Source organism: Sinocyclocheilus anshuiensis, unplaced genomic scaffold (genome assembly GCF_001515605.1).
Source record: "Sinocyclocheilus anshuiensis isolate Anshui unplaced genomic scaffold, SAMN03320099.WGS_v1.1 scaffold1614, whole genome shotgun sequence".
In the NCBI taxonomy this organism is placed as follows: domain Eukaryota; kingdom Metazoa; phylum Chordata; class Actinopteri; order Cypriniformes; family Cyprinidae; genus Sinocyclocheilus; species Sinocyclocheilus anshuiensis.
Window position 1 is genome coordinate 418,728 of NW_015547777.1, and position 27,447 is coordinate 446,174.

General features: G+C 39.4%; 2 protein-coding genes across 2 annotated transcripts in view; both read left to right on the plus strand.

Moving 5' to 3' along the window:
- Positions 1–15,219, plus strand: part of LOC107704571 (solute carrier family 12 member 2) — a 20,108-nt gene extending 4,889 nt beyond the window's left edge. The window contains 25 exon segments of the mRNA XM_074187071.1: positions 135–210; positions 292–387; positions 2,076–2,215; positions 2,419–2,529; positions 3,528–3,636; positions 3,729–3,856; positions 4,314–4,398; positions 4,478–4,629; positions 7,825–7,932; positions 9,043–9,166; positions 9,255–9,356; positions 9,479–9,634; positions 10,236–10,335; positions 10,416–10,527; positions 10,616–10,756; positions 10,840–10,946; positions 11,031–11,104; positions 11,187–11,327; positions 12,116–12,238; positions 12,335–12,446; positions 12,662–12,748; positions 12,833–12,968; positions 14,776–14,843; positions 14,984–15,115; positions 15,204–15,219. Of these exon segments, the coding sequence (XP_074043172.1) occupies positions 135–210; positions 292–387; positions 2,076–2,215; positions 2,419–2,529; positions 3,528–3,636; positions 3,729–3,856; positions 4,314–4,398; positions 4,478–4,629; positions 7,825–7,932; positions 9,043–9,166; positions 9,255–9,356; positions 9,479–9,634; positions 10,236–10,335; positions 10,416–10,527; positions 10,616–10,756; positions 10,840–10,946; positions 11,031–11,104; positions 11,187–11,327; positions 12,116–12,238; positions 12,335–12,446; positions 12,662–12,748; positions 12,833–12,968; positions 14,776–14,843; positions 14,984–15,115; positions 15,204–15,219 (2,736 nt within the window).
- Positions 15,220–17,853: 2,634 nt separating this feature from the next.
- Positions 17,854–27,327, plus strand: znf608 (zinc finger protein 608). Its single transcript, XM_016507574.1, has 9 exons — positions 17,854–18,543; positions 19,440–19,575; positions 20,016–20,103; positions 20,280–22,563; positions 22,927–23,320; positions 23,425–23,564; positions 24,497–24,644; positions 25,286–25,348; positions 26,684–27,327. The coding sequence occupies exons 1-9, from the start codon at positions 17,854–17,856 to the stop codon at positions 26,701–26,703; spliced, it is 3,963 nt and encodes a 1,320-aa protein (XP_016363060.1). The 3' UTR covers positions 26,704–27,327.
- The last annotated feature ends 120 nt before the right edge of the window (positions 27,328–27,447 follow it).

The following is a 27,447-nucleotide window of genomic DNA, read 5'->3' on the forward strand; positions in this document are numbered from 1 at the left end:
CACACACACACACACACACACACACACACACACACACACACACACACACACACACAGTCATGCACACACACACACTCACACACACGCTAACACTAACGAACGCTGCTGCTGCTGCTGATGATGATTGTGTGCAGATACGATGCATGCTGAACATCTGGGGAGTGATGCTGTTCATCCGGATGTCGTGGATCGTGGGTCAGGCGGGCATGGGTAAGATAACTGACCAACAGAACTGAACCCAGATCAGAAGGAAAGGCCAGGCACAGACTGTGTTTTGTTGTGTTCCTGCAGCTCTGTCCTGCGCCATCGTTCTCATGGCTATCGTGGTGACGTCCATCACTGGACTCTCAACATCAGCAATCGCCACCAACGGCTTCGTGCGCGGAGGTCAGTGTGTTATTATATTATATTTATTACCATAACTATATTATGTAAGTTGGAGAGGTACATACTTAACCCCTTAACTGCCATCCCCATTTTGGAAAATTCACGAGAAAGTGCACTATCCAAACTTAAATTATTATGATTCATGAACGCTTTTGAATACAGACCTAAGGTTGGTCTCTTTTTAAAGAAGACAATTAGCAGACTATTACAGAAGTGAAATCATTTAATAAAATTAAAGTATTAAAAAGTTATAGAAGTTTAAATTTACTGTAAAGAAAATGTGTTGTACTATTTTTATTTTATTTTATATAACATAAATATTAAAAACAAATAGTTAAAAATACAAAATTGCTATAAAATTAAAGCCATATGTCTACATAAGTTGTGTTCCAAATTTGAAGTTGATATTAAAAAAATTGAGGTTCATATGCAATTTTGTTTAGGCGTTATACCAAAAACAGCCACCGGGTGCCACCCAAACTCCATTGAACATTTTTTTATGCATTTCTGTCACAAATCTATCAATTTCTCTCGTCTATCACAAAATATGGAATCTTGAGACTCAGACCTTTCCAACGATATGAATTTTGTCAAGATTATAAAAAGTTTTGATTCTAAAAGACTGCTAAAAGATTTTGAAATACCATTTCTATGGTAACGCAATGTCCGATTTCAAAATGGTTTTCACAGGATACATTTTGAGATTTTAAGCTTTCAAATGGTATATAACTTATGAGGATTAATAAAACATGAAATATGGAAAAAGGCAACGAAATAAAGACTTTTTGTGACAAAGGTCAGAACTCCTGTTATGATGTAGATTTGTCATAGACTCTTGATGCACTCTTGTCATAAATTAATCTATTACTGTTCCTACATAATTTGTAACAAAATAAAATGGTAAAATATCTATTTAGGAGTCTTAGACCTTAGATGTATGTTTGAGTCTTGATTTTTTTAATGGAATCTACCTGAACAAATAATGAAAAATCTCCTAAATGATTTAATCTATGACACAATGAATTTAATATTATTAGTCAAATGTTCTAATTTATTTTAAGTTGATTCTCAAATGTCTGTGATTTCGAGTAAGGCCTGCTAATTTTTTAAAATGAAAATTACAAGACCCATGATTTATTTTTCGAATAGCAAGAGAAGATATGTTAAGTTATTTTTTATTTTGTTCGAATATATATATATATAATTAAATTTATCATGAACTTTATTTATTATTTATGTATTTATTTAATTCTGGAAGGTTTTTTGAACGGTACATAGTCAATTTTATGATAAATATATATAATATATAAATATATAATATACATGCTAAAGTGTGTGTGTGTATATATATATATATATATATATACATATATTACATGCATTTACACATTTTTACCATCAAATTGACTATTTACCATACATTGCTTCATGTATATATTACTGTTTATTGGTACGTTATTGATGCCAAAGCCAATGCATGTTAAAAAAGTATTCTGCTGATTTGCAAAAAAAAGGCCTAATATGACATAATTTGAATGATGCTGAGTTCAAAAATATAAATTTCCAACGCATGCAACATATCAATGTTAATGAGAGTTATTCTTCACTAACTGTGACTTCTGTTCTAATAGTTTTGGTTATATTTGGTCTAAAGTAAAGCGTTTGTGTCTGTGATTGGATGTGTTCAGGCGGGGCGTATTACCTGATCTCCAGGAGTTTGGGTCCAGAGTTTGGAGGATCCATCGGTCTGATCTTTGCCTTTGCCAATGCCGTCGCTGTGGCCATGTATGTCGTAGGTTTTGCAGAAACCGTCGTTGAACTTCTGGATGTGAGTATGAACGCAAAGGCCTTGGATGGATGATGTTGAGCATTGATGTTTCTTCATCAGACTCATGCATTAGTGTTTTTGGTCATGCACCTGATTTTCATTGTTTTTTTTAGATGTGCATGCCTGCTGTGGTTGTTTGAGGGTGATGACCTGACATATAGCATGCATATTCATTCATAATGTAAACACACTGTGTTTGTCAGAGTATAGACGCTCTCATGACGGATGAGATCAATGACATCAGGATCGTCGGCACGCTTACAGCCATCTTACTGCTGGGCATCTCTGTTGCTGGAATGGAGTGGGAGGCAAAGGTCAGTATATTCCTACATTCACATGTCTGTGGATACAGAATTATATAGCTGTGCATGTTAAAAAAATATTCTGCTGATTTGCAAAAAAGGCCTAATGTGACCTAATTTGATGACCTAATTTTCATCGCATGCAGTTTTTAAAAAAAATACATCTTTAATGCACTTATCAAAATAACAAATGCAATCAAATGTCAAGAGTGTCAAAATGTATCATTTAAAGGTGTAAATGTGACCCTGTAGCACAAAAGCAGTCTTAAGTCGCTGGGGTATATTTGTAGATATAGCCAACAATACATTGTATGGGTCAAAATTATACATTTTTCTTTTATGCCAAAAATCATTAGGATATTAAGTAAAGATCATGTTCCATGAAGATATTTAGTAAATTTCCTACCGTAAATATATCAAAACGTAATTTTTGATTAGTAATATGCATTGCTAAGAACTTCATTTGAACAACTTTAAAGATGATTTTCTCAATATTTAGATATTTTTGCACCCTCAGATTCCAGATTTTCAAATAGTTGTATCTCAGCCAAATATTGTCCTATCCTAACAAACCATACATCAATGGAAAGATTATTTATTCAGCTTTCAGCTGATGCATAAATCTCAATTTCAAAAAATTGACGCTTATGACTGGCTTTGTGGTCCAGGGTCACATATCAGGATTAGCCATCAAGTAATGTCACGCTTGTGAAAATGGGCTGAGAATTGATCAAATAGTGATAATCTGGCTCAGATTCAGACTGAAATCATGTGTTTGTGTCGTTTTTCTGCTGATTAAGGGAGGATAAAAGAATAATTCACCTTACAAATGATTGTAAAAGCAAAAATGCTAGGAAATGCATCATATTTAATGAGAAAGTGTGACGTGCAAAACAGACACTATTTTTGGAATCAGCTGCACAAAATTAGTGTTGGATTTCATTCAGCGGATATGATGCAGGTCGGTGTTATTTCTGCAGATATTGTAAGTCACGTGATGTCTTTGACAGGCCCAGATTGTGTTAATGGTGATTCTTGTGGCGGCTATTTGCAACTACTTCATCGGATCCTTCATCCCCTTGAAGTCAAAGGAACCTCAAGGCTTCTTCGGTTATAACGGTAGGTCATGTGATCATTGATAATTATTTAAGATCAGTGCTGGAGGAACGAATCCAATGACAAGTTCATTCCTGTGTTTGTCTGTCTCAAAGCTGCCATAATGATGGAGAACATGGGTCCAGACTTCAGAGATGATGAAACCTTCTTCTCCGTCTTTGCCATCTTCTTCCCGGCCGCCACAGGAATCCTAGCAGGAGCCAATATATCAGGAGACCTGGTGGTGAGGATCATTTTGCAGCGATGCCATAGAAGAACCATTTTTGGTTCCCCAAAGAACCTTTCAGTGATCAGTTCTTAAAGGGGTCATAGGATGTTGCTAAAAAGAACATTATGTTGTGTATTTGGTGTAATGAAATGTGTTTATGCGGTTTAAGGTTCAAAAAACACATTATTTTCCACATACTGTACAGGATTTGAGACTTTAGTCTTTGCAACTTTACAGATCTTCTTTATGCACCAAGAGCTTGTAACACTCCAAAGAGAAAGGAAACATTTAAATCGCATCATATAACCCCTTTAAAAGAACCGTTTATTCTTAGTGTGAAGAACCGTTAGTTCATTTGGATGTTAAAGGTTCTTCATGGAACATTGATGCCAATAAAGAAGCTTTATTTTCAAGCGTGCATTTGAGTTCTGCTGGATTTTGGCGGTCATCACAGCTGATTTGGTCTCTCTAGGATCCGCAGTCAGCGATTCCGAAAGGAACTCTCCTGGCGATCCTCATAACCGGAGTGGTTTACATCGCTGTGGCCATCTCGAACGGTATTTGAGTGCCGTTCTTTCTCTGGTTGTTGTCGACTCGTGCATCAGAGGTGATGTTTTGCGTTCGCTGTGCTTGCAGGCTCGTGTATCGTGCGGGACGCCACAGGCGATGATAACGACACCATGGTGGGCTCGCTGGAGAACTGCACCGACGCCGCATGCACGCTGGGATACGACTTCTCCATCTGCAAAGAGGGCGGCTGCAAGTACGGCCTTCTGAACGACTTCCAGGTGTGTGACAGCAACTGCAGGGACCAGATGTGCTCACAGTTATCATTATTATGTTGGAACACATATGATGATGTTCAGTGTTACTTTTAAAAGTAATGCGTTACAATATTGCGTTACTCCCTAAAAAAGTAACGAATTACTTTTTATGGAAAGTAATGCGTTTTGTTACTTTTGCGTTACTTTTTCTGATCTGGGCTGGGCTTGCTTGTTTGTTTTTAATATAAAAAAGTTCTATTTTTGACAAATGTATAAAAGCGTGAAGCGTGTAGGGGTCAAAAAAACTCTTTTTTTTGGAACGCACTTCGGCGTCATCTTAACGAGACGATCAAGGAGGCGCCTTCGTCGCACATTTTCTACGCCGGTTGACCTCCAATCGTCTTTTACGTTAAATATAATGTATATTTGTATATGTAATGTAATATGTATTTGTAATGTATATTGTGTCTATGTATTTGAAACATTTGAATGGACTGATAAAGGTAGCTGTAAAGTATTTTTGTTAAAGTACAATGTAGTTTTGACCATAATAATGCACCAAATCTAACTTGTATAAATATTACAGTAGTATAGAAAAATGCTATACATACATTTATAGGCGAAGTTGAACTCTGTGACGCCAAACAACTTCCCTGTGCAAAGGATCATGGGAGCCCGAAGTGTCCATTGGAGGGCGATATATCGCGTTTGGAATAGTGTTAATTTCGTTAACGAAAACTATGACGAAAAATGTGCGTTGACGAGCTTTTTTCCCATGATGAGACGAAGACGAGACGACAATAAGGTCAATAAATGGTAACTAAGACTATATCAACATGCAATTTCGTTGACGAAATAAGACGAGACTAAAATGTATTCAAAAAGATAAAAACTTTACCAAAAACCTCTTTTTATTTTAGTCAAAAAAGGAGAAAAATGGTTGCCAAAATTAATACTTCTGTACGGTTAATTAATAATAATCGTATTGCTAAAATGTCAAGTTTTCATTGACTAAAAATACTTCAGGTTTACTTTGACTAAAACTAGACTAAAATGTTGAGACTTTTAGTCGACTAAAACTAAATAGGATAAGGTTGACTAAATATGATAAAAACTAACGAGGACATTTAACACGGGACATGAGAAAATAGCTGACAAAATTAACACTAGTTTGGAATGCACTGACTTTCTTCTCAATCACAATAAAATGAAACACAAATGTTATGTTTATCTAAAGTCATTTTTGCTTATTATTATGGTCGAATTGGATCATAGAAGGTCAGCAGCAAAGACACTGGTTAATAAAATGGGATTAAATACATAAAATGTATTTGTATTATTTAACATATTTAATTATTGCAGGTTTGAAAACATACAAGTATTTAGGAGTGAAGATTGACGATATGTTATCATGGAAAGATCATATCAGTTGCTCTCTGTAAAAGAACAAAGCAGAGAATCTACTTTCTTCGTCGTCTTAGGTCATTCGGAGTAAGAAAGCAGATTCTTCTGTTGTTCTTTATGTCTGTGATAATGAGTGTACTGCAATACTGCAACTCCATTTGGTATAGGAGTTTGTCTGTTATGCTAAAAACAAAGTTGTTCAATCAAATTAAAAATTTGCTCAAGGATTGTAGGTCAGCCCCTTGAGAAGCTATATGATTCAGCTTATTATGATAAGTTGTTAAGACTGGCTAATAATATAGTTTCTGATCCTAATCATGTCCTGCATAATGAGTTTGAATTATTACCATCAAACCGGAGGTACAGAGTCCCAAGATTCAACAAAGTTAGGCTGAAACACTCTTTTGTGCATCAGGCGATCCTAGAGTTGAATAAGACACTTAATCAAAAATCAAGAGTATTGTGAACATGGTGTAGTTGTATAAGTGTAGTAGGAGGGTAAGGTATAATGTAATGTTTAAGGGAGTGTAATGTATAATGTGTTTTGTTCTTGTGTGGATGAAGTAAATGTTGTTGTTTAACCCTCATCTGTCCCTCCCGAACCTATAACAAAAGTGTCCCTCGCGGGTCAAAATGACCCGAAGGCCAAAAATGACACTAATTTTATTTTTGGTCCAGAAAGCTTATATTGGAACATTTTTATCATTTTTTTTCTATTTTATATGTAGGTTTTTCTATTATTTTTTGGTGATTTTTTATCATATTTACCTTTTATTCTGTATATTTTTAAGAAAACATAAGCAAATAAGCAGTTTTTGTACATTATTTCACCCAAAAAAACAAAGAAAGACACAATTTCAGTCCTGTTTCATCAAAAACCAACAGATGGCCTTGGGATTGAGTCACTGAGTGTCTCTGATGCCATCTGGTGGGGAAAAATTACATAAAATTGCATTTTATAGTTACAGCCAGTAGAGGGGCCTATAGAACCCTATGGAGATTTTTAACTGTGCAAAACAAGTGAAACATGATAAATGAGATCATCTTAAGGCTTCAATTTGGTTGTTTATGGATTAAAATATATATTGAAACATTACAAAATCCATATTTTGTAAAAAATAACTGAATTATAACCTAAACATATGTATATTCATACAATTTCATAAATATGGAATAAATATATAATATATTTTAAAAAATATAAATATGATATAAACTCATTGGTCTCCACCACATCACTCAAATTGAACTGTTAAGTCAAAAAAATGGGAAAATGACAGTCATATCCCAGCAGAAACATGAAACATATTATAATGTGTTCTATGGGAGTGTGTGTACGATGTGTGTGTTTGTGCATGTGTGTGTGCGTATGTGAGTTTTTTCTGCATTGGGGATATTCTGTAGTCTCAACCCTTCGTTTGGGTATAAATCTTTACTGGATTGTCTCAGATTTTGTATATAAAAAAAAATCAAATGTAATGAAAAATGCAGTTTTCTCATAAATTCCATTCATTCCTATGCGGGTCAAAATGACCCGTGAGGGACACTTTTGTTACTTTTTTTATTGCACCCATTTAAACTCCTCGAATCCATTTGGTGTATTCCCGGTGCAAGTGTGACAAAAGTAAAGAAATCTTGTATGATCAACACACGATTTTTTTAAATTTTTTTGAAAAAACTTTTTGGGTCAAAATGACCCGAGGGACGGATGAGGGTAGGATGTTGATTGTTATAAACATAGATACTGTCATGCAAGAAACATTTCAGACTCGTCTGACAATAAAGTGCTATATCATACATATCATATCATTTCAGGTGATGAGTTTGGTGTCTGGCTTTGGGCCACTGATTACAGCTGGGATCTTCTCTGCCACTCTCTCATCGGCGCTGGCGTCTCTGGTCAGCGCTCCCAAAGTCTTCCAGGTCAGGACACAAACAAACCTCCTTCTGAAGAATTTCTTTAACTTTGGTTAAAAGGTATTGTAATTTGGATACTAGGTATCCAGAGTTGCTAGTTCATGGAGTTTTGTTCGTTGTGTCCCCGAAATCAGCCAGTAATCTCAAAAAAAGTAAAGAACTGACACTGACTTTCGTTCACTTCCATGATTCTGTCATATTTTCTCCGTTACAGAAATTACTACAAATAAAGCTTGTGTGTTTGGGCAGTTTTCATTAACACCAGATCAAATTTACACAATTACATAAAGTGTTTGTTGTTGTGTCTTAAAATCTGAGGAGGATATTTGGTTTATTCCCATCATAAACCTCTATCTACAGTAAGCACCTCAAAATGCACATGGGCTTAATCCAAGATGCATCTGCTGATTTCTCTGTATGTGTGTGGATTATTTGGTTTTATTTTAAAAACAGATGCATTCTGAATGGTGTGAGTCTCTGGTTTCAACAGCTCTGTGGTCTGATAAGTAATAGTTAATGTGATGAGCACAAGAAAAACACATGAATTACCTATTTGCATCCGTTACACATTTTTCCTGTCTGATTTCTTGGCACTTTCCCCTATTTTCTCACCTTCTGCAGTATCTTCCTGATACAAAAGCGTGCGCTTTCTGATTTTTGTGCAGTGATCAACTATGATAAGTTGCATTTGGAGTCATTTATTACACAATCATCAGGTGCATCAGCGAGCGAGCATAATCATTTTGTTTGACGGACATAGACAGGTTACGGTTACGGTCAATTCCAAGGGAATGCATGAACTGAAAGCATGGAAAGCTTTGGATTAAAAGTGTCTACCAAATGCGTAAACGATGAATGATAAAGTATCTTGCATGACCATACCCTATATGTGAATAATAATAATTTTGACCCATACAATGTATTGTTGGATATTGCTACAAATATACCCCAGCGGCTTAAGACTGCTTTTGTGCTCCAGGGTCACATATATTGGCCAAATATTATATATCAGAGTTTCCTATGATCTTATAATGTTTCGTATAACCCTCATTCTGTTCTTCAGGCTATCTGTTGTGTGAGTCGATGGAGGAGTTTAATGTGTGTGTGGTTTTGTAGGCCTTGTGTAAGGATAAAATCTACCCTGGAATGCATGTGTTTGCCAAAGGATATGGGAAGAACAAAGAGCCTCTGCGTGCTTACGTCCTCACCTTCATCATCGGCCTGGCCTTCATCCTGATCGGTAAACTACACCCCACTTAATGCTGACTTATCTGCTTACACGTTAATGACAGAGACTGTGTCTAAAATCCAGTGTGTTGGTGTTTCAGCTGAGTTAAACATCATCGCTCCCATCATTTCCAACTTCTTCTTGGCCTCTTACGCCTTGATAAATTTCTCTGTTTTCCACGCATCGATGGCGAACTCCCCAGGCAAGTGTGAAGCAGAAATCCTCACTGATGAAACTGAAAATGAGCGTGGTGTTCCTCCTCAGGTCGCTGACACTGATGGTTTCATACATCAGTGAGTAATTCACAGATCTCCGTCTGAACAGGGTGGCGTCCGAGTTTCAAATACTATAACAAGTGGGTGTCGTTAGCCGGAGCCGTGCTGTGCTGCGTGGTGATGTTCGTGATCAACTGGTGGGCGGCTCTGCTCACAAACGTCATCGTCCTGGCGCTCTACATCTACGTCAGCTACAAGAAACCAGGTCAGTTCTGTTTTCAGTTCATTATGATTATGTGAAAACACTTTACAATAAGGTCTCATTTGTCGCAATAAAACTGAAGTATCGACAGATCTTTTCTTCTGTATTGTGATGTGAGATTATCGACAAAGAAAACTAGGATGGGACTTGGTTCATGCATCGGTTCTTGATTGGATGTTGGGATGTGGGCGTGGCTCTCAGAAGAGCGTGCCCTGCAGGGGCGGAGTTTAAGTACACTAAATGATTGGAGAATCCTGCATACGTCGCCAGAGAGAAGATTCAGTTCTGACATTTTGAAGAATGCTGGTAACCAAACAGTTTCCGGTAGCCAATGACTTCCATGTGGTTTTTTTCCCCCTACTATGGAAGTCAATGGCTACCAACAACTGTTTGGTTACCAACATTCTTCAAAATATCTTCTATCCACAAGAAAGGAACTCATACAGGTTTGGAACAACATGAGGGTGAGTAAATGATGACAGAATTTAGATTTTGGTGTGAACTGTCCCTTCAACTAATTGGAGGCTTTATTGTAACGTGTTATCGCTTATGTTTTAAAGTCATAAATCACAACTGAGTATCAAAATGCATCTTTCTGCTTCAGATGTCAACTGGGGTTCGTCAACACAAGCGCTGATGTACAATAAGGCACTTACGCACAGTCTGCATCTCACGGGGGTTGAGGACCATATCAAGAACTTCAGGTGATCCACCAACAGATGCAGATGCTGTCATATGTGACTCTATAGAGACCCAAAACCTCTCTGAAATCATTTTCCCACAGGCCTCAGTGTCTCGTAATGTCCGGATACCCAAACTCAAGACCGGCGCTGTTGTATCTAGTGCACGCCTTCACCAAAAACGTGGGCTTGATGGTCTGTGGCCATGTGCGCACGGTTAGTAAATTCAATAAACATCTGACACATTATGAGTTATGAGCAGCTACTCAACCAAACATGCACTTGTCCTTGCATTTTTCCACAGGGATTCCGTAGGCCGAACTATAAGGACATGATGAACGAACAGGTCCGCTATCAGCGCTGGCTCCTGAAGACACAAATCAAAGCCTTTTACACTCCTGTGTTTGCTGATGATCTCAGACAAGGAGCCCAGTATCTCCTACAGGTCAGAACAAAGAGCTCATGTAATGAACTGAATCAGAACGCGTTTAAAACTAAGAGTAAACCTGATGTTGTTGGGATTCACAGACCACTGGTTTGGGTCGCCTAAAACCCAACACACTGGTGTTTGGCTTTAAGAACAACTGGAGGGACGGTGAGATGAAGGATGTGGAAACCTACATCAACACCATCCAGTGAGTCTGACTGTGTGATGCTCTTCATGTCTTCATCTTTAAGAACTGAAATCTTCATCTGAATGATCGCTGTGTGTGTTTCAGTGACGCGTTTGACCTGCAGTTCGGGGTGGTTCTCTTGAGACTGAAGGAAGGTCTCGACATCTCTCACATTCAAGGTCGAGTTTCCTGGCTAAAGTGTAAATGGTTTGAGTCTTTTCATCAGTGATTTGAACTCTGCTTCTGTTGGTCTTTCTTCAGATGAAATTCTGACCTCGCAGGTGAAAGCTCCTGGAATGAAGGATCTCTTGGTGTCCATCAACATCAAAGACTTTGACAGCGATTCCTCAAAACCATCATCTAAATCCACCAGCTGCCAAAGCAGCCCGCTCATCTTCAGAGGTCAGAAAATCATGACGTGCTGCACGGTTAAAGGAATAGTTCATCCGAAAATGAAAATGTGCTCAAGATTAGGATGAGTTTGTTTCTTCATCACATTTGGAGAAGCGTAGAATTGCATCAGTGTCTCAGCAATGGATGCTCTGCAGTGAATGGGTGCCGTCAGAATGAGAGTCCAAACAGACACTGATGCAATGCTACATTTCTACAAACCTGATGAAGAAACAAACTCATCCTGATCTCAGATGAACTGAGGGTGAGCACATTTACAGCACATTTTCATCTTTTGGGTGAACTATTGCTTTAATGAGTGTTTGTGTGAAGAGAGTAAACCAGAAAAAGACTGAGCTCAAGTCTTTGTCCATTTTATTGTGTTCCCATTAGAGCCACTCCAAATATCCTCCAGGTCATGAATTTCCTCAGACTTTCCTTCAATGTAGGAATGTACAGATTTGTGTTCTTCAGAACCTCAGACTCAATGCGCTCAGGGATTAGTCCTGATCTTGTTCTTATACACGCTAAAAAAAATGCTGGGTTGTTTCAACCCAACGTTGGGTCAAATATGGACTATCCCAGCTGTTAGGTTAAATTTTTAAATCAACGTTTTAACCCAAAAGTTGGGTTAGTCCATATTTGACCCAAAGTTGGGTTGAAACAACCCAGCATTTTTTAGAGTGTAAATTCACGATGAATATTAATTCTCCACGGAATGGCTTTTGGTGTCTCAGATTTATGTATCTGGTAAGCTGATGCTAATTTCTCCTCTCTTGACGATGCATGTGTGATTTCAGACACCAAGAAGCCTCCGATGCAGCTCAGTCCTGCGGACGAGAAACTTCTGACCGCTAGTCAACAGTTCCAGAAGAAACAGAGCAAAGGAACCATTGATGTTTGGTGGCTGTTTGACGACGGAGGTAGAGTTATTTCCATTTCAGTGTAGTGTGATGATTATTGTACTCAGTGATTTTGTAGCTTCAATAAATGACGCTGTGATTGATTACTCGTTGTAGGCTTGACTCTTTTGATACCGTATTTGCTAACCAACAAAAATAAATGGCGCGACTGCAAGATCCGCGTGTTCATTGGAGGAAAGATAAACAGGATCGACCACGACCGCAGAGCGTGAGTATTACGTTGAATACTCATTTTTGTTCCTTTGTATTTTGTTCCTTTGCTTGGTTTTATAAAGAAGCCGAAGCCTTTAGATCTTACGATTTTTAAGATCCTGAGGAATTCAGTCAGTGTGTCCAAACTCGTTTAACAAATAAAGCCATTTAAATAATGGAGCTATTGAGCTACATTTACTGAAAACCACTAAAGCTTTTGGTCTCGCGCAGAATGGCGGCGTTGCTCAGTAAGTTCAGGATTGACTTCTCTGACATCACCGTTCTTGGAGACATCAACATTAAGCCAAAGAAGCACAAGTAAGTTTCGATCCATTGGCTAATAATGAGCATGTTTTGCTCTGGTATCCACGAGAAGCAGCTGTTGTTTGATTTTGTGCTCAGCAAGAAGATGTTTGAGGAGATGATCGAGCCGTACAGACTGAAGGAGGACGACATGGAGCAAGAAGCCGCTGAGAAACTGAAGGCTGAAGAACCCTGGAGGATCACAGATAATGAGCTGGAGCTCTACAGGGCCAAGGTTACCATCAGCTACTCTTACATTGCTTTGAGATGGCACTCTTATGTGTCATCTGAACAGTGAGAACTAATCAGAAAGACGACTTAAGAGCACATACTAACCAGCCTTATTTGGATGGATCTTATTTAGAAACGGTTACATTGTTAAAGAAAAAATATTGGAACCAATTGATTTTTTCATGATTTGATCTGCTAATAGTCCTTAAATTTCTATATTCTGCCATCAGTGTAGACTAAACAATACTCTGACAGTGTTGCCTGCGCTGCTACTGAATTGACATTCTAGAAATGATGTTTTAGTTGAGTTACTTCTGTTTAAGTTTGAATGTGATGAGAGAGAAACACTGTGGACCACTAAATAATACAAAGACAAATAAACATTTCTATTGTGCAATTTTCACTAATCGCACACAAACATAGTGTAGTCTGAACAAAAGACTCTTAAGAACTGATTCTTTTGAATTAATTAATCAAAAGACTCAAATCTATGGAAGCCCGTTTCCGCCACTGAATAAAACATAAAACAAGGTAATTGTGACTTTTTGTATCTTGCAATTCTGACTTTTTTCTCACAATTCTGACGACTTTTCTCAGAATTGAGTTATAAAGTCCAATTCTGAGGGAGAAAAAAAAAGGCTATTTTCTTACAATTGCATGTTTATATCTCACAATTCTGACTTTTCTCTCGCAATTCTGCTTTTCTCAGAATTGAGTTTTAAGGTCTAATTCTAAGGAAAAAATACTATTTTCTCACAATTGCATGTTTATGTGAATTCTGACTTTATTTCTCAGAACTGTGTGTTTATACAATTCTGACTTTTTTCTCACAATTCTGATGACTTTTCTCAGAATTGAGTTATAAAGTCCAATTCTGAGGGAGAAAAAAAAAGGCTATTTTCTTACAATTGCATGTTTATATCTCACAATTCTGCTTTTCTCAGAATTGAGTTATAAAGTCCAATTCTGAGGGAGAAAAAAAAAGGCTATTTTCTTACAATTGCATGTTTATATCTCACAATTCTGCTTTTCTCAGAATTGAGTTTTAAGGTCTAATTCTAAGGAAAAAATACTATTTTCTCACAATTGCATGTTTATGTGAATTCTGACTTTATTTCTCAGAACTGTGTGTTTATATCACGCAATTCTGACTTTATAACAAGAGCAATTCTGAGAAAAAAAGTCAGAATTGTGAGACAAAAAGTGGCAATTACCTTTTTCATTTTTTATTCAGTGGCAGAAACGGGCTTCCATGCAAATCAGTTTCAGACTACTCAAACTCAGTTGAAGTGGTTATAAAAGTCATTTGCATCCTCAAAACTGAAACCCTTATGATTTTCCGTCCCTATTAACAAAGCAGGTTTGAACTGGCAGTATATTTAGAATTCCCATGTTGTACAAACAGATATAAAGAACTGACCACAGAAAGGGGCCGTTCACACAGAACATGTTTTTCCATTCCACTGCACTACTTTTCCATTGTTTTTCTATGTAAACACACACAAAACTGCATCTAAAAACACAGTTAAAAGTCAAGTCACCTTTATTTATAAAGTGCTTTATACAATACAGATTGTGTCAAAGCAGCTTTACAGTGTTAAACAGGAAAAACGTGTGCTGATAGTTCAAGTGAAAAGTAAAAGTAATTCAGCTTTTAAAAAACACGTCTCTAGACCTTGCTACGTCTTTTTCCCCTGTTCCACTGCCCATGTCTCAACCTTTTTGCTTTGATCTGTGTGAATGGCCCCAAATAATGTCTGAAATAGCATCAACATGCGAGTGACATCAGTTCTTACTGTTCTTTCATTTAGTCGAATCGCCAGATCAGACTGAACGAGCTTCTGAAGGAACACTCGAGCACAGCCAACCTCATTGTCATGTAAGTACTGACCACACATTTAACAAATAAAACACTTTATTTGAATATATGCGGCCCTTATGAAGAACACAGGTGCCTGATACTGTCTTTTGGCTGATGATTTGATTCATCTGAGCATCTGATTCATTTGGGTTTGACAGAACCATGCCGCTCGCCAGGAAGGGGACGGTGTCCAGCACTCTTTACATGACCTGGCTGGACACGTTAACTAAAGATCTGCCACCGATACTTCTTGTCCGAGGAAACCATCAGAGTGTTCTGACCTTCTACTCGTCACCTTTATTTATAAAGTGCTTTATACAATACAGATTGTGTCAAAGCAGCTTTACAGTGTTAAACAGGAAAAACGTGTGCTGATAGTTCAAGTGAAAAGTAAAAGAAATTCAGCTTTTAAAAAACACGTCTCTAGACCTTGCGTTTTTTCCCCTGTTCCACTGCCCATGTCTCAACCTTTTTGCTTTGATCTGTGTGAATGGCCCCAAATAATGTCTGAAATAGCATCAACATGCGAGTGACATCAGTTCTTACTGTTCTTTCATTTAGTCGAATCGCCAGATCAGACTGAACGAGCTTCTGAAGGAACACTCGAGCACAGCCAACCTCATTGTCATGTAAGTACTGACCACACATTTAACAAATAAAACACTTTATTTGAATATATGCGGCCCTTATGAAGAACACAGGTGCCTGATACTGTCTTTTGGCTGATGATTTGATTCATCTGAGCATCTGATTCATTTGGGTTTGACAGAACCATGCCGCTCGCCAGGAAGGGGACGGTGTCCAGCACTCTTTACATGACCTGGCTGGACACGTTAACTAAAGATCTGCCACCGATACTTCTTGTCCGAGGAAACCATCAGAGTGTTCTGACCTTCTACTCGTGAAGAGAACGTGACGTGACTGTGTTACAATCAGTACATTCGTATATTGACCAGATTTGTTCGCTGTTGCCAAATCGACTTACAGTATATTTAATATATTGAGCTGAAATAACCAATGCTACAGAAAAGTTTACTAGTAGATATTTTTAATGTAACAACACTTACCTCTAAAAGAGCAGATAATATGTGACCCTGCAGCACAAAAGCAGTGTTAAGTCGCTGGGGTATATTTGTAGATATAGCCAACCATACATTGTATGGGTCAAAATTATCCATTTCTCTTTTATGCCAAAAATCATTAGGATATTAAGTAAAGATCATGTTCCATGAAGATATTTTGTAAATTTCCTACCGTAAATATATCAAAACTTAATTTTTGATTAGTAATATGCATTGCTAAGAACTTCATTTGAACAACTTTAAAGATGATTTTCTCAATATTTAGATTTTTTTGCACCCTCAGATTCCAGATTTTCAAATAGTTGTATCTCAGCCAAATATTGTCCTATCCTAACAAACCATACATCAATGGAAAGCTTATTTATTCAGCTTTCAGATGATGCATACATTTCAATTTCGAAAAATTTACCCTTATGACTGGTTTTGTGGTCCAGGGTCACATATGATGCTTGAAATTAATTTAAAGGGACAGTTCACCCAAGAATGAAAATTCTGTCATCGTTTACAAACCTTCAAAATAGCTTCTTTTCATACAGTAAATGATGACAACATTTTCATTTTTGGGTGAACTATCCTTTAATGTCCATTTTTGCACTAACACTCTGGGGATAAAAGTAAAACCCCTTTATTTTTCTTAATCCAGAACAGTGATGCCATTTTTCATCGCCAAGCCTGAAATGAACTTCTTGCCTCCTACAGTCAAACTCGCTCTGAACATATTTGAGCTTATCTTCATCATATCTTCAAACGCCGTCAGTCTACACAGTATCTATTCAGGCTACTGTTCTGAGACGCTATCAAATAGTTTACTAAGAACCTACTAATTCTGATAATTCTGGAGAAAGTGAGTTTGCACGTGTCTTAGTGCCAATGCAAATGTTAAAAAACACTGTTCTAGACAAGAGAGACATTGAAAGATGCAGTGCATTAAATAAATGGCCTTGATTTTAACTATGTAATTTGTGTTTTCCGTGCATTATTGTATCATGTACATGAATATTAAAACAAAAAAAGGTAAAATTGCAGTTTACTGCAGCTATAAACTGTGAGAAATGCTTATTCGGGGTAATTGAAAATGCGATTGCTAACTAATACACACAAATGCACATTTTTACAGTGTAGTTCATTGCATTTTTTGATTTTTAATTTAATTAATGATTTAAATAATTTGAGCTGAAGCTCCAACTTGAGCAGAAACTAAAGAAACAAGTGTGGCAGTGTAAATCAGTGTTTGATAAAGCTATAAGACTTTAAGACCTTTTTAAGACCAAGTATTTAAGGAATAAATTGAAGGGAACACAATATGTCAAAATGTTCTTAATCAGTGTTTTTGTCTTGTTTTCCAGTGCAAATGTCTAAAGAATCTTAAATCACAATACATTTACTTGAAATGCAAAATGACTTTAAGAAGTCTTGTTTTCTGAGAAACTGATCAAATTGAAGTGAGTTTAGGATCAAAATCAACTTAATTAAAGGGAAAGTTTTCATACTGCATTGACAGATACTTGTTTTAAGCTTAAACTCACTTTATTTCGTTCAATATTTGAAGACATTTGTTGTAAGTTCCTTGATTTAATGTTTTGATGTTTAGACATTTGGAAAACAATAAATACTCAGGAAGATATTCATGCTTTGCAACATTTAATGCAACGACTTTGGGACTTTCTGCTCTGATTTAATACTTTTTAAGGCCTTCAGAAAATAAAACATGACGATGCTGCTGTAACTTATTGATGGATTCATTTGTAACACAATCATTGCTTCACTCAAAACATTCGTTACACATGTTGATCTAAGATGTTTTAATGTGTTGAGAGTTCAGTCACGAGCGTTTCTCCAGCACCACGGCAATTCAGTTTCCATTAGCACTCGTGTGTGATTAATACCCTCCCATCCACTTGATTTAGGATTCATCACCGTTTTCTGTCAGAAATCCTGTGTGGAGAATGTCAGTCAGTTCCTCCCTTCAGCAGAGAATCAAGACGCACGGAGCGGATCCGGATGACAGCGGGGATGACTGGGAGATCGGGGTTGGGAATCTGATCATCGACCTGGAAGCGGATTTGGAGAAGGATCGACAGAGATTGGAGATGAATCGCGTTTTGAGCGTTAAAAGCGCGGTGGAAGGTCGCGAAGAGCTCGAATACAATTGCTCGAGCGCAGGCGCCGCGTTCGACGGCCTGACGCGAGCCTCCGCCGCCAGCGAGCAGCCGCTCCTCTGCAAAGAGCCCAAGAAATTCAAGCTGAAACGCAGGAATTCCACCACGGATACGGATCGATTCCCGTCGCTGGAGATGGTGAGCGGCATTCCTAAAGTTTGCGTCGGTAAACGGCGCGAGGCTCAAGGACGCGGCGGAGAGATGAGTTCAGCACCAGCGCCGGTGGACAGCGACCAGCCCACGCCGCCCGCCCGAGCCAAAGACGGCAAAAAGGGCAAACCCCAGAGCAAAGGAGTGAAAAGAGAGAAAGACTCTGCGAGGACGCGGAAAGAGAAGCCTAGCGATGAATTTGGCCCGCTGTCAGAGAACGGAAGCGCCTTGGGAGGAACGGGGAATCTCATCGGTAGGGGCGGAATGGACGCGGCTATTGTTGACCACACTGACGACACGAGCACCGAGGAGCACAGCCTGAGGACGGTAAGCTCACATCTGTCCTTCAGAAACCTTCATGTCGAATCATAAGTTGATAATGCGCGTGCAATGCGTCCGATTGACCCGTGCGATCGTGATACGAATCCCTTCATGCAGTCAGACTGCTAATGTGTGCAACTATCACGATCCGTTATGGACGTGAAGAAACGAGCGTGAGGCTGTAGGTTGAGCTGATGGCGGATTCGGTGTTTGTGTGCTTGAGAATGACGCTGAAACCAAAGGTGCTTCGGTGTCCGTGTCTGTTTGCTTCTTTGTGAGCTAGGCTACGTGAATCTCTTTCCAGCCGGCGAGATTCGTCAAAAACAAAAAGAGCACCAAACACCTTCCGTGCAATGAAGTCGTTTTGGTTGGCTTGGTTTGCAATAGCAATATAGAGAGGTTTTCTTTTGTTTGTCAGCCATTTCCTTTGTTAACGCAGCCCCTGTTAAATTCTTCACGTCTGTTGCCAATGGAAACCTAAGCATCATAATTCCCTCTGCTTGTTTTGGACAAAGACATACTGGCTTGTTTGAAGCCAACATGCTTGTGATATTTACAGTTTTAAACATAGAGACAAGCTCCACCTCCTCCAGTCTTGGCCATTCTGCACTATTGTCCCTGTACATCTAGATGTCGTTTTCATTTCGCCTTGATTCCAGTGACATCGCTCAGAAAGACACCACCATTTACAGGGCTGTACTGACATGCCGACTTAATGCTGTAAGAGGTTTTGTATGTTCTCCTTGAATGAGGATGATTAAGTGATCACTTGATTGTTGAATTTAAAAATACAAAAGTCAAATGTTTTGATGAAATTGATCAAAAAGAAACTCGCATGCAACTGCATTATACTTCAGCTGGCACTGTGTTTGTGCTCTCTCTCTCTCTCTCTCTCTCTCCAGTTGAGTGTTAAGACGCGGTCGGTTGGAACTAACACACAGGAAGCCGAGAAAGCCCTCGAGTCCAGCTACATGGAGCCATGTCAACCAGGAACAAGTGTCAATCTAGAGGGTATTGTGTGGCATGAAACGGAGGAAGGTGAGAGCATGTTATTCTGTGCAATGTCTCACATATATAAAACAATATACAATATACTGTTGTGAAATTGTCTGCATGCATGTGTTTCCAGTTAGTATCTTGCATCACATTTTCTTCTTCACCACATTATGAATGACTGTATTCAAATTGGTTACACTGGATATGTGATGAGTGAAGGGCGAGTTTTGTCATTAGCTCCACAGGACTGCGTTTTCAAAGCAGCTGTGAGACGGAAGCATTTGAAGGAAGAGGAGACACTGGTTGCATACTGATTAAGCAAATTAAAATTGCAGACCACCATCTTAACTTCCATCACTGAGATCAAGCACAGAATGAATCCTTTCGAAAATGTTTTAATCTTTTGGAATATTTTGGTTGCTTTTTACTTTTAATATTTTTTAGAGGGACTCATTTCTGTGACTGTTTCACTTTGATTTCAGGGGTTCTAGTTGTGAATGTCACATGGAGGAAAAGGACCTATGTGGGCACTCTCTTGGACTGTACCAAGCATGACTGGGCTCCACCACGGTAAAACACCTTCCTTTCTTCTTGAATGCTTGACTTGTAGTGTATATACACATTTAAATTAAGATTCAAGACGTATTTTAGGTCTAGAGTCAAACCCGTTTTGATTTTAGATCCGTTCATTTAAAGAAAGTTGATTTATTTACATGCACTTATAACTCCTTGTTGTTCTTAACTAGGTTTTGTGAATCACCAATGAGTGATTCTGAAATGGCTTATGCGCGTGGACGTGGTAAACGGATGCGGCTGGTCATACCAGATCAACCAGCTGTAGACCCGAGTCTTTCCAAGATACGAGGGCTAACTCACAAGAGGCGTGGAGTGGGAATCGGCAACAAAGGAAGACGAGGGAGTCTGAACCTCAGTGGCTGTAGGACACCAGGATACTACGCCGTGGAGGACATCAAATCCAATTCACTTATATGTGGAAAACGAAAAGGCAAAGCCCCAGCCGATCTAGATTTAAGTTTGGTCTCGGAGGACATTAGGAATGGGAATGGGAAAAGGATACGAGCCAAATCCAGGAGCGCTCCTTCCACCCCTCAGGGTAAATCTGACCCTGTGTTTCTTGATCAAGTTTGCTCGTCCCCAATGCTAATAGACTGTCCGCATCCGAACTGCAACAAGAAGTACAAACATATCAACGGGCTCCGTTACCACCAGTCACACGCTCACCTGAACAGTGACAGAAAGCAAGAGTTTGAGGTGGAGAGCGAGGACAGACTTTCAGATTTTGATGAAGCACTCAGCTCAGTACCTTTTGATTCTTCTGAGAACATCATCTCCAAGAAGCCCAGAAGCATGTATAAACTCAATGCAGTCGGTTCTCCAAAGAGCAGGAAAGCATTGCTCAACAATGACAGCAGTCCCAAAGCCAATGCAAAACTACGCCCGAATGTGGCAAGTAAAGATGGATCCATAGATGATCTGAGCAACCTCCCACTCATTTCCAACATGTCCGTTGTCCTTGAGAACTGCCTCATGACGGATCGTAGTACATCTGTTGAGATGCCTAAGCTCGAAGCAGAGGGTGCTATTGATAAGAGGGACATATGTAGCAAAGTTAAGAAAGAAGGGTTCACTGAGAGATGCTTAGCCAAGTCTCGAACCAACAGACTCATCAACGCTGCCCCTGCTCCTCCGAAGCTGACCGCTATTCCACCTGCTGCATTTTCCACTAAAACCACAGAAGTTTCTTCTCATCAGGCTTCTCCAACTGTTGCCCTCACAAAAGCCAAGAACCTCTCACTGAAACCCATCAAGCCAAAGCTGGACGTTATTGCACAAGTTAACATGGCCAACACCACCGCAGTCCTGAGCAAAGACAGTAAGAGAAAGGAAAAGCATCGATTAAAGGACAGGAATTGTAAAGATCCCCGGAGTCCCAAAAGTGACCCGATATACACAAAAGCGGATGATACAAAGACTATCGGGAAAGACTTTCCTGTGAGCCTCTTGAAAGAGCATTTGAGCAAGCAAGATGTTGTAAACGGTCCAAGTGAAACGCAAGAAAGCCGCATGGCGATTATCAGAGCCGAGGCCGACAAGGTGTACACCTTCTCAGACAATGCACCGAGTCCTTCCATCGGGAGCTCTGCAAGAATGGACTGCGTCCCTCTTACAAACGGAGATGGAGCAAGTGCTAAAACAAACAGCCCCGCGTACTCCGACATATCCGATGCAGCTGAGGACGGTGGATCAAACTCAAGATCTAGAAAGAACTCGACACAAGATTCAAACTCAAACAGCAACATCAATCCCAAAATTCCCTCAATGACTACCGCTCCCACGGTGACCCCAGGAAAAGAGATCCAGTCCACATCTCACGGCCATGGTTATGAATCCCATTGTATCCCAGGTTACTTGCATTCTGGGCAAGCCAGTTCCATTTCATTCCATAAGGTGGCCTCGCCCTATGGTCGGACAAAGGATGATTTGAGAGATTTAAATGAGGATATAAAAAGCTCAGAATCCTCTAGCCACTCAAGTTCCCAATCACAGCTTCAGTACGCTGAAACGCACACAGCGCTGGCTCAGTCTTTGTACTATGGACAGTACAGCCGGGGTGTTTCAATGGACCAGAAGGTTCTAATGATGCCCAGCACCCACAGACCTCTCAGTGAGGCATGCTGTGAGGAAATGCAGTATAGCAAGCAAAGTAGAGGTCAAGTTAGACGAGGATCTGAGCAAAAGGAACGAACAAAGGATGAGCAAAAACAGTTTATAAGCTCTCCTCAGTCGATTCATAAAGGGGCGAACTCTGTTAAGATTAACTGTGCAAAACCTGGCTTCATCTATGTGGATTTGGACAAGCAGCTGTCGTTTCAGCAGCAGCAGCAACAGGGGAAAACGTCCCATATCTCCATGTCAAAAGAACAAGGGGTTCTCAAGGAATCTGAAGACCTCAGTTTGGAGAGTTCAAACTCAAAATCAAATGTGGACACAAATGTAACATTTCTAAATGTAAGTTACTGATGTTACTTATCATTTACTGAGGAAATGTTATTTTAAAGAAAATAACAGACTTCTAGAAATGCCCTTGGTTTTGCTGGAATAACAATCCAAATCATGTTGTTTTGAGTGGTGTTTTTGGAAATAAGATCCTTAATCATCAAATGATCGAATTGCCAGGATTCTTTGATGATTGAGATCATATTGATTTCTAAGACGTTTCCATCCTTTTGAAATTTTCCATGACAAAGAACGCATTAAACACTAGTTTCGCAGGGCTACTGTTTCATAACAAAGGGCTTCCCTGTAAGGTGTGTGATTTCATTGGTTGTCAGACCAGAAACTGTTTGACAGTAGATGTTCCTCTGGGTTTAGGCTTCAGAATCTCAGTCCTGGAGCCACTCTTATCAGTCCAAATATGTGAAGCAGCAAAATCAAGAGGTCAACAGGATCTCTGAGGAAATGAGTCTGAGTCCAGACAAGGGGAAAGATTGGCACATGCCTCTAGAGCCCGAGTCCAGGCTGGAGGCCGAACTCCAGAGCGTCAAGTGTGAGACGGCTGCCGAGGTCATCGAGGAAAGTACCAGACCGGAGGTTGACGAGATAGCGGATGAGACGTCTGAAGACTCGCAGAACGCAAGAGGGGCCGCGTCGTCACCCCAGCAGTCCTTCATCCAGTTTCAGCACTCCTACCCCTATTTACACCTGTGTGAGACGAGCAGCAATGCTTACAGAGTGATGTCTCCAGCTTTGGTGCATAATTACCCAGGTAATCATCTTTTGTACATCGTAAATATGACCCCAAAACTTTGATGTAATGGAGCTTGTACTACAAACTACTTGTAAGTGTAAGTTGTGTGTTTTCCATTCTAGGTTTCCATTACCCTCTGTATGGAAAAACGGCAGGGAGAGAGGATTCAGAGGGGGCTCAAAGCAGCAAACCAGTGACAGATTCGACAGCATTAGAGCTTCTGTCACATCCTCTCCTGCCGTATCACGGCAAATCTCCCGTTGTATGTATCTCACTTCAAAAAACAAGTAAAAGACACTGGTGAACCATTTTTAGAAAGGCTTATTGTCTACAACAGAGGCAAATATGGCCCTAAATGTGATGTAAACAAACAAGCTGTTCTGGATAGCAGCATCTGCTAAATATCCACAATATAGTTTCTTCAGGAACATCCAGACACACAGCAATAACATGTAAAGTACATCAAATGAATGCTGGCAAATGGACTCATGAAACATGTTTATAGCGATGCACTTGAAGTACTTAAAAAGATGAATTAGACAGTTGATCAATTTGATGGATTTATGTAGGCGCTATACATTTTAAATATGTGACCCTGGAGCACAGAAGCAGTCTTAAGTCGCTGGGGTAAATTTGTAGCAATAGCCAACAATACATTGTATGGGTCAAAATTATACATTTTTCTTTTATGCCAAAAATCATTAGGACATTCAGTAAAGATCATGTTCCATGAAGATATTTTGTAAATGTCCTACCGTAAATATATCAAAACTTAAATTGTTATTAGTAATATGCATTGCTAAGAACTTAATTTGAACAACTTTAAAGGCAGTTTTCTCAATATTTTGCACCCTCAGATTTCAGATTTTCAAATAGTTGTATCTCAGCCAATATATTGTCCTATCCTAACAAACCATACATCAATGGAAAGCTTATTTATTCAGCTTTCAGATGATGCATACATCTCAATTTCGAAAAATTGACCCTTATGACTGGTTTAGTGCTCCAGGGTAACATATGTGCCCCGTTGTCCAAAGACAAATTGACAGCACAAATTATAACCTTTAAATTGTTTATGTACGGTTCAAGGGCTTTGGCAGTCTAACCAAATAAAACATGACGACCATAGACACATATTGTCTTCAAAGTATGTCTTTCACAGATGTTTACACATTGTATGTTTTACTCCTTTAGCCTGGAGAAAGAGGATCTCCAGAGCAAGAACGTGAGACTGAACGGGAGAGAGAATCGGTTCCCTTCAGCCGCCACCTTCAGGCACATCATCTCACTCACCTGGGCATGAGCTACACGCTGGTGTCCGGCCAATATGACCCCTTTCAAGGTGAAAAGGTCAAAAACAACTGTACTATACTACACTACTGAACTCTGTATTAAGGAGCTCATATCATGAGGAATCAAACTGATCTTGTAAAACAAGAGTTTGTTGTACTATTAAAACATACTGTAACATTCAGACCTCAGAGGTTCCTCTCCAGTCCATGAAGAACAACTCTAGAAACTAATCTGCAAAACTGTCTCATTCTGAACTTCTGTAACTTTCTGACACATGAATGTAAAAAGGTGCATGAGCTGCAAGTGTTTTTGCCATGTCACATACCTTAGAGGACATGTACATATCAGTCTTATGCCAAATGCACACTGCACAACTCAAGCTTTTTGACTCGTGAACCACAAACCCTCTGTCATTATTGTCAAGAATCAACTCACCCATTGCTGTTTGTGTGAAAATACGTTATAATTTCAGAAAACACTTCAGTCCTGTAGTGTGCGCTTGGCTTTAAAGTGCAATAGAGAGTGGAAATGCTCATGAAAAACTAAACTATGAATGATTTTGGGTGCAAGTGGACCTCAAGGGAACAAAATTGCATGATAAAAATGATATGAGCCCTTTAAGTGTGTTTACAGTGACGTATGGCTATGGTAAGAATTGATTGTAATGTTCTGTGATCTGTGATCCTTCAGGTTTGAGCTCTGCAGCACTGGTTGCAAACCAGCAAGTGACGACGACACAGACCTGCTCCAGTGGTGAGAAAACCAATTCAATTACCACTGCAATAAAATAAAACCAATTCCTGTGGCTCAAACAGCAGATCATGGCACTAGGTCATGGGTTCGATTCCCAGGGAATGCATCGGGGTTGCCAAATCCATGGTTTAACCACAGATTTGGGCTACTTTTACACTGTTGCCGTGGGTTGGTTTTAAAGTGCGTGGGTTTAAGTGCACCTCCCACCCCCGACAGAAGGGAAAACCGCAGAAAAAACGTGGTTGGGCTAGTTTTGAATAACAATTGGGCTGGTTTTGTTTCGCAGACCTGGCAACCCTGGAATGCATGTACACCTTGGGCCCTATTTTAACGATCTAAGCGCATGGTCTAAAGCGCACGGCACAGGTGCACTCAGGGCGTGTCCGAATCCACTTATGCTAGTTTAACGACGGGAAAAATGTTTGGCGCGCCCGGGCGCATGGTCTAAAAGGATTGTCCCTATTCTCTTAATGAGTAATGGGTGTTTTTGGGCAACACGTGCAATAAACCAATCAGAATCTCCCATCCCCTTTAATAGCCAGTTGCGCTCGCACCATAGCGGGTTCGCTATTTACATGGCGGAATGTAATTTTTCATATTTAAAAATGTGTTGTGCGCGTCCCTGTGTGTGTAATAAGCAAAGTGTACGCACGTTGTGCACCCGCCAATAGGCGCATATTACTAACGCGCTCTTTAAATAACAAAGAAAAAATATTGCGCCAGACTTTAGACCAGGTTTGAGTTGGTCTATGGAGTAATCTATTTTCAGTTCCTCAAAATAGCAACGCGCCAACCAGCACGCCCATGGGCGCACAAATGGGTGCAAATGCATTTGCCATTTAAACAACGCGGCGCAGGACGGCAAAATGAGAACTGCGTCGGGCTGAAACTAGCACTTGCGCCGCGCCTTGCGCCGGGTGTATGATAGGGCCCCTTGAATGCAATGCAAGTCGCTTTGAATAAAGGCATCTAACAAATGCTTAACTAAATTGATTGATTAAAGCAGTTGAACATTGTTACAGTTTAGAGTTTTGTGGTCTTTAATAATGTTCTCAAAGCATTATTTATTTAAATTATTTATACATCATATACAACGTTTTTCTGAAACATTGTAGTTGGATGCTCGTCTAACATTTTTTAAATATTGCTACTTGTTTCAGAGAACTTTCAAAAGTAACGTTGAAGTGAAATGTTCCTATAACGTTTAATTGTATAATTGGGCTTTTTGAACGTTCAGAACACATTCATAGATAATGTTTTCACGACTCACCAGGAACATTAGCAAATCTTTCTTAGAACATATTTTTATTAGCCTATTGTCTGTTTGATCTGCAGAAAATGACGGGAAGATGTGAGACGCAAGGATTCACAGACATCAATTCCATGGTGTTACTCATCGCCTCCATTGGAGGCAGTGACTAATTTAATTTCTAACCAATGAATGTACTAATGGAGGGCTGCAGTGGAACTAGACATGGCTACACGGTGACACGGTCCTTCAGATGCCCGTCACACACAAACCCTCTGGTCGTTGGATTTTGCCTGTAAATGGCTACATCTAGCTGTTTGTATGCACTTATATTGTTGTGTAACCATACTATTGAATGTATTTGCTATTGTGGTAAAGGACGGGTTGCAAAAGATTCTAAGTGACTGTAAGGTGGCTCGCTCCGCATTGACTTATTAACATGAATATACTGTTATTAACAGCCATTAATCTATTGTATCGTATAAAGTGGATGTCACTCGACAGTTCATCTCAGTGCCATACAGTATTATCGTGATGTATATAGTTGTACATAGTTGAACGAAGCTCAACAGCGACTATAACTAGCTTATGTACCTTTGTATTGATTCAGTGCAATGTATGGTTGTCTACCCACCTCAGCGACACAGCAAACGTAGTCCTTCAATACTAATGCATAACTAAATATGTTTACAAGTGGTTTTCTGGACAGAAAGTCAATGGTGTAGGTTGGTTGAGTTTTCCGTCATTAGGTTTTTCTTGATGTCTGCTGCAGTTGCTTTTTATACTGTCTCTGCCTTAACATGTTTGGCAATCCAAATAAAAAGTCAAGGTTGTTTCTACATGCTGATTG

What these genes read in the sequence shown, in the direction of transcription:
- znf608 (XM_016507574.1), top strand. Translation starts at nt 17,854, where the DNA reads ATGTCAGTCAGTTCCTCCCTTCAGCAGAGAATCAAGACGCACGGAGCG. An exon ending in CATGACTGGGCTCCACCACG is followed by an intron (nt 20,104 to 20,279) that starts GTAAAACACCTT and finishes GTTCTTAACTAG; the next exon opens with GTTTTGTGAATCACCAATGA. An exon ending in ATCACGGCAAATCTCCCGTT is followed by an intron (nt 23,565 to 24,496) that starts GTATGTATCTCA and finishes TTACTCCTTTAG; the next exon opens with CCTGGAGAAAGAGGATCTCC.